The following is a 19,815-nucleotide window of genomic DNA, read 5'->3' as shown; positions in this document are numbered from 1 at the left end:
GCCGCAATGGCGGAGCCGCTGAGCGCCGAGTTCTGGCTGTACCTCATCCTGCGCAAAGCCGCCGGCATGGCCGCGTACCTTCTGTGTCTGGGCTTCACTGTCGGGATTGGGGTTGTCAATAGGCCGGGGACGAGTGAGTGTGAGTATTTGAGCCACCGTCTTCAGGACAAGGCAATGGTCCGTAGGTACGCCATGTTCGTGAGCGCCCGTAACTAGGGGTCAGTGCCAAAGGTCATAGAGCTCCACTCTATGAACTTTGGCCAGTGCTCCGGGTGGCCTCCTCGAAGGGGCAGGATCTATGTGAACACATGATTTAATGCCTGCCACCCATGGCGGGATACATAGATGTGGCCCGCCATCCGCTCACAGACATGCGTCCTGGCCCCTATGCAGAACAAGGTTGCCAACCCCTGGCTTAGATGAAGGGATTGAGTACATTGTAGCAAATTTGTTGACAAGATAAAAATAGCTGGAGAAGATAGTTGTGTGGAGGATATGAGGAGATTGCAAAGTGGTATAGAAAAGTGAGTGGGAAAACGCGAGTGGGAAGACCTGCTTTTCTTAGTCTCCGGTGGGGGTGGAGCCGCTGCTGTGCTCTTTTGATGACTGCTGTGGTATTGGTCGTTGAGGTCAGGTCGTCCGCCAGGTGAAGTCCCAAGAACTTCACACTGCTGACCCTCTCCACAGCAGCACCATCAATATGCAGCGGTGTGTGATGGTGTTTTCCAGCCCTCCTAAAATCGATCACCATCTCCTTTGTCTTTTCCACGTTGAGGGTGAGATTGTGAGATCTGCACCACTCTGTAAGCAGCTCCACCTCCATCCTGCATGCCGACTCATTGTTGTCACTGATGAGACCCACCACTGTTGTGTCATCAGCGAACTTATTGATATAATTATTGCTGAGTGGCAGTACAGTCATGAGTAAGCAGACTGAACAGCAGTTCAGTTTAGAGATTCTGCGTTGAAACAGGCCCTTTGGCCCAACAAGTCCGTGCCAACCAACGATCACTCCTACACACTAGTTTTATCCTAGAGACAATTTTCAGAAGCCAATTAAGCAACAAACATGCATATCTTTAGAATGTGGGAGGAAACCGGAGCACCCGGAGAAAACCCGCAAGATCACAGGGAGAATGTACAAACCATACAGACAGCACTCTTAATCAGGGTCGAAGCGGGTCTCTGGTGCTCTAAGGCGGCAACTCTACTGCTCCGCCACTGGGTCATTCTGCAGATTCCACTGCGTGCAGCTTTGATCATCTTATTTTAGGAAAGATTTTCTCGCATTGGAGACAATTCAGAAAAAGTTCACTGGTTTGATTCCTGGAATGGAGGTTGTCCAGCGAAGAACAGTAAGGTAGATTGGACATAGATCAGCACATGGAATTATCGTGTTATTACAAACAGGAAACATTATTGAGTGGAGGGCAAGACCGGCAGCTTAATTCTCTGGAGTATACAGTATAAGTTTCAGGCAGACGGGGATGCAAATGAGGATTGGGAATCACACAGCTGATTCAGAAGAGTATCACAGCAGTATTTAGAAAGGATATACTGGTAGGGTCATCCAAAGAAAGAATATGGGTTGAACTTAGAAATAAAAGATGGGCGATTGCTTTGCTTGGGTTATACCATAGACCTCCCAATAGAACTGAAAAAAAGACCAAATAAAGGGCTGCCTCATAGCTCCAGTGACCCGAGTTCAAGCCTGACCTACTGTGCTGTCTGTGTGGAGTTTGCAAATTCTTTTTATGACTGTGTGTTTTCTCCAGATGCTCCAGTTTCTTCCCACATCCCCAACACATGCAGGTCAGTAAATTAAATGGATGCTATAAGCAGGGCTGGATTTACCTATAAGCTAGACAAGCTTAAGTTTAGGGCCTCAAGGTCTAGGGGGGCCTCCGGCCAAGGCAGGACACCTACCGTTCAACTCTGGGCGGGCCCCCCTCTCTAAATCTCTCTCTCCATCTCCCTCCGCTATCCGTGTCCGGGCCGCCGGGCTCCGCTCGCTCCTCATCCGCCGGCACGGCAGGTCGCCTTCCACATGCACATTGCTGCGGCCTGCACGTCCTCCCCCCTGCACGTGCGCACAACCACGGCCAGCACATCATCGGCCGCCCTGCGCATGCGCACTGCAACGGCAACTGGTTGGCGCTGGGCACTTTCTCCCTCACTTTGAATTGTGGGAGATTTGGCCGCCATGGCTGTCCGGTCGCTGCCTCTCCGCCAGCGCTGAAAACCAACGCGGAGGGGGCCTCACAAGTGGAACAGCTTAGGGCCTCTCTTCATCTAAATCCGGCCCTGGCTATAAGTTGTTCCTTGTGTGGATGAACAGTAGGGAGGAGCTGATGGGAATGTAGGGAGAATAAAATGGAATTGATGTAGGATTAGTGTGAATGGACGGTTGACGTCAAAGGTCCAGTATCTCTGTGATTTGAGAGAAATTAGAAATTATCTTAGTGGAACATTTAAGATTCCAAGGACGCTCAGCAGGATAGATGCTGAGATGTTCATGGGGATATCTGGAATTGGAAACAGGGAACAATGTTCCTATGAGGAATCGGCCATTAAAGACTGTGGAGGAGGAAGTTTTCCTTTTTGGGCGGGTGTCATACATCTTTGGAATTCTCTATTGAGATATGGATGGTAATCATAGTATAAAAGGTCAAGATAAATTGTCAAGCTTTTTCTTATGGGCAACAGGCAGAAAAGTGGAGCGGTGGCCAAGATCAGTTTAGCTATGATTTTATTGAGTGGTGGATCAGGCTTGAGAGATAACATGGCTTTCTCCTACTTTATTTAATATTACCTCACAAAATCTAGGCAGTCCTCCAATACTGGCTTGTTATAACCATATAACCGTATAACAATTACAGCACAGAAACTGGCCAACTCGGCCCTTCTAGTCCGTGCCGAACACATACTCGTTAAACATCCTCAACATAAATTACACTACCATTTGTGACTGTGGCTTCGGTCCAAGAATCTAAGAACAAGAATTCCCTGCCTCAACCTCTCTGCTTTCTCCTGTGAGCTCCTTAAAACTTGAAACCCATAGTTATACATCTTATTACCCCTACGCAATATACACCCACCTGTTATGAATTCCATCCATTATACATGCTGCAAGTAATAAGTCCTGCTGCGTAAGCATCTATGTGATAAGCCAACACGGACTAGTTCTTGTACTGATGCTCATTTATAGTGTCATAGAGCTGTTCAGCATGGAAGTAGGCTCTTCGGCCCAGTTGTTCATACCAACAAGTTTCCCAACCGAGCCAGTCCCACTTACCTGCGCCTGACCCACACCAAATGGTTCAGCCCACTTTTTCCCTCAAACACACTTCCCACACCCTTTAAGTAACTCTGAAGAAGGGTCTCGACCAGAAACGTCACCTATTCCATCTCTCCAGAGATGCTGCCGGTCCCGCTGAGTTACTCCAGCTATTTGTGTCTATCCTTTAGAAATCTCTACTAATTATCTAGCTGCCTGTTTCTCCCCCCCATTACGCACTCTGCCATCTGTTGTACATCAATCTATTAGTTTAGTTTATTGCCACGTGTACTGAGGTACAGTGAAAAGCTTTTGTTGCATGCTAACCAGTCAGCGGGAAGGCAATACATGATTACAATCGAGCTATCCACAGTGTACAGATACATGATAAAGGGAATAATGTGAATAACGTTTAGTACAAGATAAAGCCCAGTATAATCTGATCAAAGATAGTCCAAGGATATCCAATGAGCACTGTTTCTTGACATACCCAAACCGTTTCTTGACATGCCCACCCTTTTACAACCCTGCCTATTATACATCGTCAAAAATCCTCTCAGCTTTTACACACATCATCAGTTGTATGCACATTTATAGACAGTTGTCCATTATAAATATCCCTAATTCGCTACTGTACAACAGCTGATGTGCAATCTTCTGTCATACATGGAGACACAAGAGATTGCAGATGCTGGAATCTGGAGCAACGAACAATCTGCTGGAGGAAGCAGCATCTGTGGGGGGAAAGGAATATCAAGGCTTTGGCTTGAAACTCTGCATCGGCATTAGGTTGTTTGTTGTTTCTGTTATGCTCACTGCTTGTATTGTACACTGCCAGTAGTGCACACCCTGCCCTTTATACATGTTCACTCATTATTCATCCAATCTCACCATTATATGCCCACTATGTTTTAAACACATCATGCCTGTAGCACACCTAATCGATAATACCTCAATGCATTATATAGATTCTGCATATTTATATTTCCCCGTTGAATATTATCCTTTATAAATACCATCCATTATACATGCCATGCACCATTATACACCTACATCATGTCTGTTGAATATCATCCATCATACCCCACATAGCATGCTCAACTCATTCTATTTATTTCATTACCCTCTCCTGCATCTCAGACTGATAGGCATCTGTCAGTTATGTTGTACCGATACATTGTAAACCCAATTCAGTCAACTAAACACAATATCTTCTGAAGAAGGGTTTCGGCCCGAAACGTCGCCTATTTCCTTCGCTCCATAGATGCTGCTGCACCCGCTGAGTTCCTCCAGCAATTTTGTGTACCTTCCAAACACAATATCTAGCCAGGTTTCTTCTCAATCTAAATTACATGCTCTTTTGTTACACAATTTGACCCACCCATTTTAATGACTAGAAGCGTAGTGTACCAGTGGCAGGATTGGAGGGGTCATGGTGGATGGAGACAGGAAGTCTTATGATGGCTCCTGACGGAATCTGTTCATCCTCAGTCAACAATCCCATGCATTGTTGGAACAAACTTAAGAACAAATTCTACACAGTGTACTGGTGAAGCATAACAATATTTTAACCAGGTCTTCCTGGAGACTTGCTTCCGTCAACCCAGCAAGTCTACCTTGGATGATTACATGTTGGGAAATACCTGTAGCTGCATTCCTACATGGGACTGCAGGAGCATTAAATCAGCCAGAAACTGATTCATTGAGAGAGAGAGAGTGTGGTTATCACCAGCACTCAGCAACAGTAAGGTGCAGTCTTGGGAAAATAGGGCAACAAGGTTGGAATCACTTGAGGCTTCCTTCATTTAAACAGAGTGTTTGAGTGCCAATTCAGGCTTTGGCCCATCTAGTACAGTTTTCATAACTCACGTGCACAGGTGAAGCAGGATCAGGTTGAGCACTCTGAAACAGAAGAGAAGAGGAGTCAGGAGCTGCAATATTTGGTCTTCTCGAATGAATTAACAGAACATCACTTACCTTTAACAGGGAATACTGACAGCTGGCAATAACTAGGCAGAAGCATAAGACCGAGATGTCCTTGAAAAATCCTTGGTTAAGAAGGCTGAATCCAAGAAGGGCAACAAGGACGGCCAAGGAAACTGATAACACGTTTTCACCAATCTCCTGATTCCTGCAAAAGTACAGCAAGCATTTAAGGGAGATTCTAGGTCCGCTGCCATAAACGTGCAAGAGCTCCGTTCATTCTGAGTATCTAGAGTGATGGCTGTGTTATGGTAGCTCTGGAAAGGAATCTTACTGCATCAGTAATACCACCAAGGCACCGGGGCGATGGCTGCCCTGCCAGCAGTCTGTTCGTTTTTCCATTCTTTTTGTTATTTTTTAGTGTATTAAAAGTTTGTTTTAATGTTCTTCGGTTTGGTTTATGTGGGGGAGGGGGGAGGGGGGAGGGGATCGGGGGAAACTTTTTTTTTCCAGGTTTTTACCTTGCCGGAGATGTGATTAATTTTCGGATCACATTCTCCGGCGAGCTCTGCGGCCTCCCTCGGACTGTCGTGAGCCCCAGGTGGGCACTTAACATCGGAGCTGATCCCTTGCCTGGGATCGCTCCCACCGCGGCCTGCGGACTTACCATCAAGCTCGCAGTCAGGAGAGGCTCAGTTGGGAGCTCCAACGTCGCAGAAGGTTCGACCAGCCCTGATGCGAGGTTCGATCGCCCGGCGAGAGGGAGCTGACATCCCCCCGATGGAGGAGCTGATCGCCTCGAAGCGGTGGGCCCGAACGCCGCCGGCTACGGGAGTCAAGATCGTCCCGTCAACGGGGGATGGAGGCCCACGACCGAGGAAGAACTAAAGGAAGGGACTTGAACTTTATTTCGCCTTCCATCACAGTGAGGAATGTGTAGGAGTGGTGGATGTTCATGTTTAAATGTGTTTTTGAGTGATCTGTTGCTTTTAATTGTATGACTAACCTGGCCAATGAAATTCCTCGTATGTTGCAAAACATACTTGGCGAATAAAGTGTGTTTCTGATTCTGATTCTGATTCTGAATCTCAGCAAGAATTGTGGCAGGTGGTTCTCTCATGACCTGGCACATCACAGAATTTGCGAGAAGCAAAGGTACCTGAACCTGCTGATTGTTCCAAACCAAACAGGGGACAATGGGTGTTGAGGCACATCTTGGAGGCAGTGTCTATGAACTGATCTCAATTGAAGTAGAATTCAGCAAAACCAAAGAGGCATGAGCTGGGGATATTATTTAATATATAGTAAGGGAGTAACATCAGTAATTAATCTCAGGAGCACCCCTGCAATAAAACTTCACCAAGGAACAATTTATACACTTTTATATCTGCAAGTAAGAATCAGGATATATCTGAAATATGAAAGCAATTACGCTAAATGACAACAAACAACAAGATTCACTTCAGAGGAATTCTCTGAGTAATGAGATTGAGGGACTTGGAAATTAGTGGTTAAGTAGGAACTGCAGATGCTGGAAAATCGAAGGTAGACAAAAATGCTGGAGAAACTCAGCGGGTGCAGCAGCATCTATGGAGCGAAGGAAATAGGCAACGTTTCGGGCCGAAACCCTTCTTCAGACTGATGGAGGGGGGGGGGGGGGGGGGGGGGAGAAGAAAGGAAAAAGGAAGAGGTGGAGCCCGAGGGCTGAGGGAAAGCTGAGAAGGGGAGGAGAGCAAGGGCTACTGGAAATGGGAGAATTCAACGTTTATGCCACTAGGGTGCAGACTGCCCAAGCAGAATATAAGGTGCTGTTCCTCCAATTTCCGGTGGTGCTCACTCTGGCCATGGAGGAGGCCCAGGACAGAGAGGTCGGATTCGGAATGGGAGGGGGAGTTGAAGTGCTGAGCCACCGGGAGGTCAGGTTGGTTAATGCGGACCAAGCGGAGGTGTTCGGCGAAACGATCGCCAAGCCTACGCTTGGTCTCACCGACGTAGATCAGCTGACATCTAGAGCAACGGATGCAATAGATGATCCATTCAAAATTGCTACACTTGTCGCTTTACCTCCCCCCTCGACTCCATTCAAGGACCCAAGTCATTCCAGGTGCGACAGAGGTTCACCTGCATCTCCTCCAACCTCATCTATTGCATCCGCTGCTCTAGATGTCAGCTGATCTACATCGGTGAGACCAAGCGTAGGCTTGGCGATCGTTTCGCCGAACACCTCCGCACGGTCCGCAACCCTCCCCAAGTGCGCCTCGCCATCCCTCTTCCTACCCCTATCCGCCTCAATTCTACCTCATCCCCAGCACTTCCTCCCCCTCCTCTTCACCCTCCCTCTTCTTTCCCCTCTCCCCCTCCCCTCCCCATTCCCTACTTCACCTCTCCCTCCCTCTCCTTTACCCTACCCTCAGTCACTCCCTCCCTCCATAACCCCTCTCCCCTCCTTACCTCCTTGACGTCATTGTGAGGTGGGAGCTGCTGTGTTTTTTAAAACAGAGGGTTTTTTGTTATGTAAATGAGATCCCATTGTGATGTCATTGTGGGGTGGAACACTGCTGACAGGCAGTTTATGTAAATGAGATCCCATTGTGATGACATACGTTGCTAACAGCCAATGCAGATGGAAGAGATTTTTGTCAAAGTGGTTTCTGTAAAGTGTAAAATGTGAATAACTTGTAAAATATACCATCAATCTGAATGAAGCTTGACACAGCAAACCACAGGACAATGGTGAGTAAGGTTGCCCAAAAATTGTAGTGCTATCGTGTATTGTTTTGGCGTAATTTCAGGATCACACTCATCACAGACACGCACACAGTCAGACAAACAAACAAGATGAGAGTTTTAGTAATATATATATATAGATAGATTGTGAAAGATGATGGCTTTCTAGAAACTTGCTTTCTGTTAATTCCTATTCTAAGTACATGGTTGGACATTTAGGACAGATATCAGGAACATATTAATACAAAGAATAGTCTATGCCTTTTGTGCCTGTAAATGAGAAGAAGAGGTGAACTGAAAATAATAGAAAAACTAGGAACCAATAGAATGCTGTAGTGGTAATATTGCTGCAAGTCGCCTCAAAGTTAAATTGTTCCAAAAGCAAAAAAAAACCTTTACCTGTCAAGTAAAGTTAACAAAGCCAGACGATCATAATGAATCTCCATCCACTTGCTGGGTAAGATCCAAAACCTGTAAGACTGTCTGCAGCTTGATTTTTCATCTACTTTAACTGCTGATTTACGATCCCCAGTTCCCTATAAACATAAATGGAAATGTAGATATCAAACATTAAATCAGAACAACTAACTAAAATGCCCATAAGTAGTTGTTCTGTTCTATGTGAAGAAGTTGTTTTCTCCAGACAGTAATATATAAAACTAAGGAAGATGTGAAGTAATGTCTTTACTAAGAGTTGATGTCAATAAATTTTAAGGGCTCACACCATCGAGGAATATGAGCAAAAAGGCGTGCCGCTAGAAGAATTCAGCAGATCAGGCATAATCTGTGGAGGAAAATGGATAGTTGACTGTGACTGGAATGGAATTGATTGTCAAGCAACAGATCTCACAACTGATAGGAATTAGAGGGTAAACCTGTGTTCCAGGCACATATACTTTACTAACGTCTTGTGAAAACTTCAATCATGTAAATTATGTTTTGTTACCTCTGCAAGTGCCTATTAACGTTTCCCCTAATAATTTTTCCGAAAAGCTTCCTCACCATTAAGGTTAATAGCACGAGCATGCTGCCAGATAATTGCTTGAAACCCTTTTGTTAAGATTTTGAACTATCCATTCTCAGTGGACATAAGTGCTGTAGGACATATTACTAAATTAAAGGTGATAGATAAATGCAAGCTGTCGTTTTTCTAACCAGTTTGGGGACTGTAAGAACGATTAGTGATATTTGTCCAAGAGAGGTAGCATGCACTACACCATCGGACAAACATATTTCTCCTACACTTTAGTATGAGTTTCCTAAAAATCATGACTTAGAAATACAGCGCGGAAACAGGCCCTTCGGCCCACCAAGTCAGCGTCAACCAGCGATCACCCTGTACATTAGAACTATCCTACTCACGAGGGACAATTTACAATTTTATCAAAGCCAATTAAAGTACAAATCTGTACGTCTTTGGATGTGGAAGGAAACTGGAGCACCTGAAGAAAGCCCACGTGGTCACAGGGAGAACATACAAACTCCATACAGACAGCATGCGTAGTCGGGATCAAATCCAGGTCTCTTGCGCAGTAAGGCAGCAACTCTACCACTGCATCACTGTGCCACTTTACGTATCACAAACCTGGAATGAACCAGAATTCTGCATTGGGAATATTTGATTTGATGACAGAGAAAGTGAGGGAGCCTGGTGGCACACCACACAATCATTGTTTAAAAGCACCTTGTGAATGACGACATACCATAGGGGGTGTCAATCACAACACAAGATGTCCCCAGGTTATGACAAGGTTTTGTTCCTGTGAACTATTCCTAACCCAAACTGTTTGTAAGTGGAATGAACAGAAACGGTGTGCGGGAGACGATCCCTGACACTACTGTGGTGGGAAAGCGAGCGGGTGTCGGTGCGGGAAGGGCAGCCGCCAACTGCTCAGTGAGCCTGCTCAGAAATTCCCAGATCTGTCAGCTCAACCCAGCCCGATTGTTGAGGCTGAGGGAAGAGAATGTGTATAGAAAAGCACTATTCCCACCCAGCGAAAGATGCCAGCAGCCTCACAGCAGCTGACAAAACCATTCCCATGGTCACCCAAGTGTTCCATGCACTCGTTTGTATGTACAGGGTGTCCATAAGTCGGCCGTTTTTAACCTGGCGAGGAACTGTAAAGTGTTTATAGATATTTCACATCGCTCACTTTTTTTTAAATTTCGATCGACTTCAGCGTAAATCGATTGTCAATTTGCTATCACTTGTTTCACATGAATGTTCAAAGTCAAAGCAGCCACGCCACACTGATTAGGTGATGACAGTCCCCTGTTTTAAAAGCCAAGGGACTGGAAGGAGACAGTAAATTGGAGTAAATAAGGATGCAGAAGGACCAGATATTCGACAATAATGGTACTGAAAATCTGGGCTTCATAAATGGAGTACAAATACAAGGACATTACCTTCACCTATGATTAAGCTGAAACTGGTTTGGCTACAATTAGAGCACTGCATTCAGACCACAAGACAGATGCAAAACACCCGGGGAGGATTATGAAAACATTTACAAGAATGGCCCAGAGGATGTCAGATTTCTGCTGCAAGGTTAGACTGCAGCATTGATCCCCCCTTTAGGAAAGTAGGTTAAAGCCCCTGTCCCACTTAGTGTCCTTGGCATGCTAATTACACAACCTCGTGGTCGCGTTGAGGCGTAACAGTCCCGCGAAGATCGCGTGCGATTTCATGCGCCCGCACAGCCGTCTGGAGCGCGTGACGTCATTTGAAGATGGACACAAAATGCTGGAGTAACTCAGCGGGACCGGCAGCATCTCAGCAGAGAAGGAATGGATGATGTTTCGGGTCGAGACTCTTCTTCAGTCTGAAAGAAGGGTCTTGACCCGAAACGTCATCCATTGCTTCTCTCCAGAGATGCTGCCGGTCCCGCAGAGTTACTCCTGCATTTTGTGTCTATCTTCAATTTTCTTGGCCCCGCTCTGGGAGTAGAAGTGGGGACAGATCCGCATCCGCTACGGCCGTGAGCCCCAGGCCGAGTTCGGCAATCGTTTGCCTGCTTCTGCTGCTGTTGGAGGTGAGACGTTGCGTCACGCCAGGGTCTTGGGCCTGTCCCACTTTGGCCGTCAGTTACGCGACAGGCCGTTGGCGCGCAAAGATTTTGTTTGCTACAAAAAATTCGGAGCCCCGCGCGATGTCGCGCACAACTACATACCCTTCTGCGCTTCTCAGTGGGACTGGCCCCGCACGGCCATACGATGCACATGCGCCTCAACACGACGGCGAGGGCGCGTAATTTGCGTGCCAAGGACACGTAAGTGGGACAGGCCCTTAACGAGTGATTTTCTTCACAAGATCAAGACTGGGTAAAGAGAAAACCTGCAGGACCCAATTCAAAGCAATGGCAAAAGACACAGAGGGATGCGAGAAGAAAAACATTTGATGCATAGCAAGTAGTTATGATCTGGAAGTCATTATCAATAGGTTTGGAGGAAAGTGAGTCAATCAAAATGAAATTGGATACGTATTAGATAAAATAGTTTGCAGGGCTCCGGGTAAAGAGGAAGGGAATGGAACTGAATATATTGCTACATAAAGAGCCAAATAGCTTCTTCCTACGATTCCCTGCTCTTACGATTCTGCAAAAAACTACTAGTGCTGGAATTGCTAACAGAACAGATAAAGGGGCAGACAACATTTGACAGACAGCATTTACCAGCACTCACAGCATTAAACAGGACAGACTGTTGTTCAACGTGACAGACTGTTTTCAAGGGGGGAGGTAGCATTTAACAGGACAGAAAGCATTCCACAGGATAGACAGTATTCAACGGGTCAGACAATATTCACGGAAATGAAAACGGAACCAACATTTCAGCCCAACTGACATGCTGCGTTTCAGCATGTATGGTACTTCTCTTTTAAAGGATTTTTGAGAGTAGTTGAGAGTAGAGATTCTGAGTTGTGAAAGACTGCCGTAAGTCTACACAATCAGAACTATACTGATATAACAATGACCCTGTAAACGTTCACCTTCACCCATGCAAATCTATTCCAGTTACTTTCAATCAACTCTACGTGATACTTGCCAATGACTTGGGCATCCCTTGAACTCACCTGCCGCGCCTCCGAATATCTTCTAATCTGCATCCTCCGTAATATAACCGGCTGGTGTCGAGGGCGTGGCTCATCTGCAGTTTCCTCTGTCCCATTCTGTCCATTACCTGAAGCATAACTGGGAGAGTGGGACTGATGATCCCTGTGGTGAAAAAGACGGTGAGATCTTATGTTACCTGGAGCCCTCCTGAGATCCACACACTAAATGCCTATTGTCATTTGAAGTTGGGCCAAAACACAATCCATTTTTTTGGCATTAAAAGGTCTTGCTTGTTGCACGTTGAAGCAGACTCAGAAAAAAGAACCAGGATATTATTTGGACAGACTAGATCAGGTCATGACTTTATAGTTATATTGCCTGTTGTCGAATCTGCCTGCAATGAGGTGATGTTATGAAGTTGTGAGTAACTCTTCAGAATTAAGAGAGAGTGAGAGAGGAAGCATCAATAACAAAACCAACAGAAGATAAGCAGACAGAACCGAGAGCTCTGCCAGAGGTTCAATGCTTATACACAAAGCACAGAGAGAGGCCATTCACATCTCATGTTCCATGCCAGAGTTTTTCAAAAGAGAGTCTCATTAATTCATTTCTCTCTTTCTTCATCAACAATTTATAGAATTCTCACTTGAAAGTTACTGTAAAGTTTACTATCAGTCTCAGTTTCTGCAGTGTGTTATTAGACACAAATCACTACAACTTTAACAAACCACCATATGACCTGTTATAAATAGCAAATATTTGGCATTTGGTTCACCAGGTAATGTTTGGTGCATTTCCTTCTGATTCACAGGGTTTTCAGTTCCCACCTTCCTATCTCACTTGTAAGGACTTGATTCCAGTGTTCCCTTTCTATCCACCAGTGCCCTCGTGCATGTAACCCCTTCTTTTCACCAATGCCCACTTTCTGTTTTTCTTTGACTCACTGGGGCTCTAGTTCCTCTGTCGCTCTCTACTCACTGGGCCTTGGTTCCTCTGTTCTCTTCTACTTGCTGGGCCCCTTTTCTCATGTACCCCTTCCACTTACCAGGGTCCTGGTTACAGTGTCCAATTCTACCACTGGGGTCCCAGTTTCTGTGTTCCGCTGCTACTCACCAAGACCCCAATTCCCACTTCCCTTTTTAATCATCGGTGTCCCATTTCGCAAGCTCTTGTTTCAATGGATTAGGGTCCTCTTTTTCGGTCTCCATCAACTACCGCATTCACTGGGAAATCTATTATAATACGGTTGAACATCTAAGTGAATTCAATGTGTGTTGGGATATTAATATGAATTTCATCCAATAGTCTGGAAGATGTGCTAATGCTGCAGCAACGACATTCTGTTTGCTGAATTATCAGAGTTTTACTTAATACCCACACTGCAACTTCTCTCATTAGGCAATCAAATTAAATCCACCTCCACCGATTACTGCTCCTCCAGCCAGTGGAGATTAGACAAAATGTTCAAGAAGGAACTGCAGATGCTGGAAAATCGAAGGTACACAAAAATGCTGGAGAAACTCAGCGGGTGCAGCAGCATCTATGGAGCGAAAGAAATAGGTAATGTTTTGGGCCGAAACCCGAGATTAGTTCTTCTTTTCTACGTCATTAATCACTGCATGATCTTGAAATCCCCTGGATTTGCCCAACATTCCGGGAGCACCACGAGTACAATTCTTCTCACAACGTATCCCTCTCTCCATGTAAAAGACCTTGTCAATAGACAATAGACAATAGACAATAGACAAAAGGTGCAGGAGTAGGCCATTCGGCTCTTCGAGCCAGCACTGCCATTCAATGTGATCGTGGCTGACCATCCCCAATCAGTACCCCGTTCCTGCCTTCTTCCCATATCCCCCTGCCTCCGCTATTTTTAAGAGCCCTATCTAGCTCTCTCTAGAAAGCATCCAGAGAACCTGCCTCCACCGCCCTCTGAGGCAGAGCATTCCACAGACTCACCACTCTCTGTGAGAAAAAGTGTTTCCTCGTTTCCGTTCTAAATGGCTTACTCCTTATTCTTAAACTGTGGCCCCTGGTTCTGGACTCCCCCAACATCGGGAACATGTTTCCTGCCTCTAGCGTGTCCAAACCCTTAACAATCTTATATGTTTCAATGAGATACCCTCTCATCCTTCTAAACTCCAGAGTGTACAAACCCAGCTGCTCCATTCTCTCAGCATATGACAGTCCCGCCATCTCGGGAATTAACCTTGTAAACCTACGCTGCACTCCCTCAATAGCAAGAATGTCCTTCCTCAAATTAGGAGACCAAAACAATACTCCAGGTGTGGTCTCACTAAGGCTCTGTACAACTGCAGAAGGACCTCTTTGCTCCTATATTCGATTCCTCTTGTTATAAAGGGCAACATGCCATTCGCTTTCTTCACTGCCTGCTGTACCTGCATGCTTACTTTCATAGACTGATGTACAAGGACCCCTAGATCCCGTTGCACTTCCCCTTTTACCAACTTGACGCCATTTAGATAGTAATCTGCCTTCCTGTTTTTGCTACCAAAGTGGATAACCTCACATTTATCTGCATTAAACTTCATCTGCCATGCATCTGCCCACTCCCCCAACGTGTCCAAGTCACCCTGCATTCTCATAGCATCCTTCTCACAGTTCACACTGCCACCCAGCTTTGTGTCATCTGCAAATTTGCTAATGTTACTTTGAATCCCTTCATCCAAATCATTGATGTATATTGTAAATAGCTGCGGTCCCTGCACCGAGCCTTGCGGTGCTTCACTAGTCACTGCCTGCTATTCTGAAAGGGATCCGTTAATCCCTACTCTTTGTTTCCTGTCTGCCAACCACTTCTCTATCCATGTCAGCACTCTACCCCCAATACCATGAACCCTAATTTTGCCCACTAATCTCCTATGTGGGACCTTATCAAATGCTTTCTGAAAGTCCAGGTACACTACATCCACTGGCTCTCCCTTGTCCATTTTCCTAGTTACATCTTCAAAAAATTCCAGAAGATTAGTCAAGCATGATTTCCCCTTCGTAAATCCATGCTGACTCGGACCGATCCTGTTACGGCTATCCAAATATTCGGCTATCTCATCTTTTATAATTGACTCCAGCATCTTCCCCACCAGCGATGACAGGCTAACTGGTCTATAATTCCCCGTTTTCTCTCTCCTGCCTTTCTTAAAAAGTGAGATAACATTAGCGACCCTCGAATCCACAGGAACTGATCCTGAGTCTATAGAACATTGGAAAATTATCACCAATGCATCCACGATTTCTAGAGCCACTTCCTTAAGTACCCTGGGATGCAGACCATCAGGCCCTGGGGATTTATCAGCCTTCAGTCCCATCAGTCTATCCAACACCATTTCCTGCCTAATGTGGATTTCCTTCAGTTCCTCCGTCACCCCAGATCCTCTGGCCACTACTATATTAGGAAGATTGTTTGTGTCCTCCTTAGTGAAGACAGATCCAAAGTACCTGTTCAACTCATCTGCCATTTCCTTGTTCCCCATAATAAATTTACCTTGTCATGGTCATGTCCTGAAAATCGACAACACAAATGCCAAGCAGAGCCAGATCACAGAGAGGCAGCTCTAGTACAATCCACAGAGACAATTTCCCAGAGAAAGTGGAGAACACTGGGACAGTCCAGTGACAGTTCCCTTCCCCCACATATGATTGACATGACTCACTCCACAGCAAATAAGCACAAACCAAGCCAGGATTTCAGGCAATGATCGTTTTGAAAATAATCCTCAGAAACTGTATGTGCTGGCCTATATCTATCAATCTAACACTGTGACATAAACAGAATTTTTGGTTGTTACTTCATTTTTCTGTGCTGTGGGACCATTTCATGTGCAATTTGACGCAGTTCCCCCTGGAGTACCACAGTGACTGCACTTCAGAAGTGCTTTATTGTCTGCAAAGTTCTTTAGACCATCCTTGGGTCAGGATAGGTATTCTATTAATGCAAGTTCTTCCTTCGTTTTCCATATAGCTTTATAAATAACTTAATTAAATGTTAGTTCCTTTATATATAAAATATGCAAGATCAGTAGGATTTTTCAGAATCTCTTTGACATTTAATCAGTTTATATTTATATTCTGTTCCCTCCAAAATGTTTTAAAAATCCATATTGTAATTGTTCCTAATGTTCCAGGTGGCAAACTCCCATTACCTTAAATTCTTAACGACTGCAGGTTTACAGGCACATTAGATGCGGCAACAACAAAAATATACAAATTTGCAATTTGTATATTACAATTACAAAATATATTCTAAGTAAACCAGATATTCTTGTGCAAAAACCAAAGGATGGAGGACACAGGGCAAAGTATGTAGTGGTTTGTTGCTGAGATAGGATTGAAGTTACGGTTGTGCAGAGCGGATTTTCCAAACTACAATCAGTTTGAAGACGGGTCCTGACCCAAAATGCCACCTATCCATGTTCTGCAGAAATGCTGCCTGATCCAATGAATTACTCCAGCACCTTTTGTCTTTTTTTTTGTAAACCACCATCTGCAGTTCCTTGTTTCTGCTGGTTCAAGAACCTGATGGTTGATGGGGAAAAAACTGTCCTTGAACCTGGAGATAATGATTTTCAAGCTCAGGCAGCAGTGAGAAGGGAGCATGGCCATTGTGTACATTCCTTTAATGGTGAGGAGGTCAGTGTCTATGATGGACCATTTTCTGCAGCCTCCTTCATTCCCACATTTCCCAGTCTTATCCTATCTTCCCAGCATGGATCTGTGGCCCTGTAACTCGCATCTCTTCATCTACACGTCCAAGTACTTTTGAAATCTGGCAAGGACTTTTTCCTCAACCACCCTCTCCAGCAAGTAGTTGCAGCCCCTGTTACTCTCTGGGTGAAATAACTTGTCTTCATCTTTTCTCAATCATGCCACCAATTACTTTACTAGAGATTTACTAGAATGTTGCCTGGGTTTTAGCAACTAAGTTACAGAGAAAGGTTGAACAAGTTAGGTATTTATTCTTTGGAGCACAGAAGGTTAAGGGGGGGGACTTAATAGAGGTCTTTAAAATGATGAGAGGGATAGACAGTTAAGCTTTTCTCATTGAGAGTAGGGAAGATTCAAAAAAGAGGACATGACTTGAGAATTAAGGGACAGAAGTTTAGGGGTAACATGAGGGGGAACTTCTTTACTCAGAGAGTGGTAGCTGTGTGGAATGAGCTTCCAGTGGAAGTGGTGGAGGCAGGTTAGATTTTATCATTTAAAAACAAATTGGATAGATATATGGACGGGAAATGAATGGAGGGTTATGGTCTGAGTGCAGGTAGATGGGACTAGGGGGAAATAAGTGTTTGACACGGACTTGAAGGGCCGAGATGGCCTGTTTCCGTGCTGTAATTGTTATATGGTTATATGGTTATTATATGGTTGCTTTGTATCAATGCCACCTTATATTTAATACCACTGTGAAGGGAAGTAGATCCTCTCCTATTTCTGCTTTCTAGTCCTCATATTATTTTAAAAACCTCAATTACATTTCTCATCAGCACCTATTTGAAGGAAATCCAAATGTTTGGCATTATAGAAATGCAGCTTCATCCTTTCTGTTCTCCACCCCTTTAAGTGGCTGAAATTAAATGGTCTATTTCAATTGTGAGACACTGACCTTGGACTGGACAGTCGGATTATCCAGTCATTCCTCAGAACCAAAATGTTCCCGTACTGATAACATCCTATTGAATGCACACTTCTGTAATGTGCAAAACGCACAGAGTGGTGAAAGGGGGAAGTAGGAAAGGCTAAAACATTTTTTAATGACCGATTTATTTTGAACAATGTTATTGTTTATATTCATCGATTGCTGTTTTATTTTGCTCAGATGGTGGTAAACCGTGAACTGATGAGGACGCACTGCCCTCCAGTGACTAGTGTGAGGTTGGAATATTCCTGCAATTGATTCCTCTTGTTGACTGCACCAAAATAAATAAGTTACATTTCTATAGTTCTGGACTTCCCAGGGCATTTTTCAATACAACTGTTGAATTTTCACATTGCTAACCAAAATTTAAAAAAAAACAGTAATCAAACAGCATAGTTAGGAGAGATAGTCAAAACCTTTTTCCCCGGGTTGGAAATGTCAAAGACGAGAGGGTATAGAAACTAGAGGGTAAAGTTTTAATGTTTAAGAAGAAACTGCAGATGCTGGAAAATCGAAGGTAGACAAAAATGCTGGAGAAACTCAGCGGATGAGGCAGCATCTATGGAGCGAAGGAAATAGGCAACGTTTCGGGCCGAAACATTTTAGAGGTAAAGTTTTAAGGTGAGAGGAGCAAAGTTTAAAGGAAATATGCAGGGTAACTTTTCTTTTTTTTTTTTTACACAGAGGATGGTGGGTACTTGGAACATGCTGCCAGGAGTGGTGGTGGGGGCAGATACGACAGTGGCAGCAAGATTTAGAGACATGGGCTGTTACTAGATATCAGCAGAGTTGGTACGCAGGCAGTCACCCTCACACTTTGAGATTAGTATAAATAGCAGAAGTGTAGTCATGGGCTCAGTCCATGCTTGCTTTCATTGATCAATTTAATGAGGACAAGAATTGGGTGGCTATGTCACACCTGTAAGAGGCGTTGGCAAGGCCACATTTGGAGTACAGTGTACAGTTCTGGTTGCCCTGTTACAGAATAAAATGTCACAAAATTTAAAGGATGTAAAAAATATTTATGAGGTTGTTCCTGGGTTTGGGTTATAACGAGTGGCTGGAAAGCCTGGGTCTACTTTTCCCTGCAGCAAACAAGACTGAGGCGAGTCCTTATAGAGGTGTATAAATTCATGAGGGGGCATAGTTAAAGTGAATAGCTACAATCTTTTCCCATGGGAAGGAGAGTCTAAAACTAGACGGCATAGATTTAAGCGCGAGGGGAATGATTTAAAAGGGACCAGAAAGGCAACCTTTTCATGTAGAGGGTGGTGCACATATGCAACGAGCTGCCAGGGGAAATGATAGAGGCAGGTACAATTGCAACATTGAAAACATTGAAATTTGGATAGGAAAGGTTTAGAGGGATATTGGCCAGACGCAGGCAAATGGGACTAGTTGGTTAGACGACTTTGTCAGTACGGATGAGTTGGGCTCAATGGTCTGTTTCCATGCTGTATACTCCAAAATCTAAGTACCATACTTTTGTGCAATGTAATAATGAAGAAGAAAAGCCAACTAGAAAACGATTAAGAAATAGAGCAGTTGTGGAGTGCATGCAATTCTATTTCATTTTATAACCTGTTTCCCAGCCTGTCATTTACAATCTGCAATATAGCTCTTGACACATTATTTTATCAATTTTCTAAGATGGGCAAGAATACTTAGGGTGCAGTCACTAATCACTTTCTTGTAATTTAAAATTGAAGTAACTGTTTTTACAGAGAATCATCTGAATTGCAAATGTTACAACATTCTGTCAAATGTGTGGAATTATTGTGAAAAGTCCAACATACTTACCATGAACTTTGAATGTGTTCTGAACTTGTTGGATGATTCAATGTATTTTCAAAACCTTGGCTCTTTGGACCAAATGTATATGACCTTACTTCCCCTTGGAACAAAATAAAACTATATTTAGTGTTTGACTAAAACTTAACATCTGTTGTCCTACTTAATCTTAAAATATTTTCCCTTGCTTTCAAATCCCTCAATGGTCTCAATGCTCCCTACCTCTGTAATCTCTTCCAGAACAGTCCAAGAAATAATCTGGCACCTCAGAACTTTGATGGTGCCAGACTGGCAGATTCTCTGTACTACTGAAAATTAATACTTTGAATAAACTAACACACACTTTTAATTTGCCTGCTTTTTAAGAGATACACCGTTGCATTATAAACTTG

General features: G+C 44.3%; 1 protein-coding gene across 2 annotated transcripts in view; it reads right to left on the bottom strand.

Moving 5' to 3' along the window:
• Positions 1-19,815, bottom strand: part of pcnx2 (pecanex 2) — a 222,972-nt gene that overhangs the window by 132,436 nt on the left and 70,721 nt on the right. For both annotated transcript variants that reach the window (XM_033021735.1, XM_033021734.1), the window contains exons 9-13: positions 19,433-19,526; positions 12,000-12,141; positions 8,327-8,463; positions 5,255-5,408; positions 5,147-5,179 (exon numbers count right to left, since the gene is read on the bottom strand). In XM_033021735.1, the coding sequence (XP_032877626.1) occupies positions 5,147-5,179; positions 5,255-5,408; positions 8,327-8,463; positions 12,000-12,141; positions 19,433-19,526 (560 nt within the window). The remainder of the gene's footprint in view (positions 1-5,146; positions 5,180-5,254; positions 5,409-8,326; positions 8,464-11,999; positions 12,142-19,432; positions 19,527-19,815) is intronic.

The sequence above is a fragment of the Amblyraja radiata genome, chromosome 5 (assembly GCF_010909765.2).
Source record: "Amblyraja radiata isolate CabotCenter1 chromosome 5, sAmbRad1.1.pri, whole genome shotgun sequence".
Taxonomy (NCBI): domain Eukaryota; kingdom Metazoa; phylum Chordata; class Chondrichthyes; order Rajiformes; family Rajidae; genus Amblyraja; species Amblyraja radiata.
The sequence above is the reverse complement of the archived record's forward strand: the minus strand, read 5'-3'. Positions and strand labels throughout refer to the sequence as shown.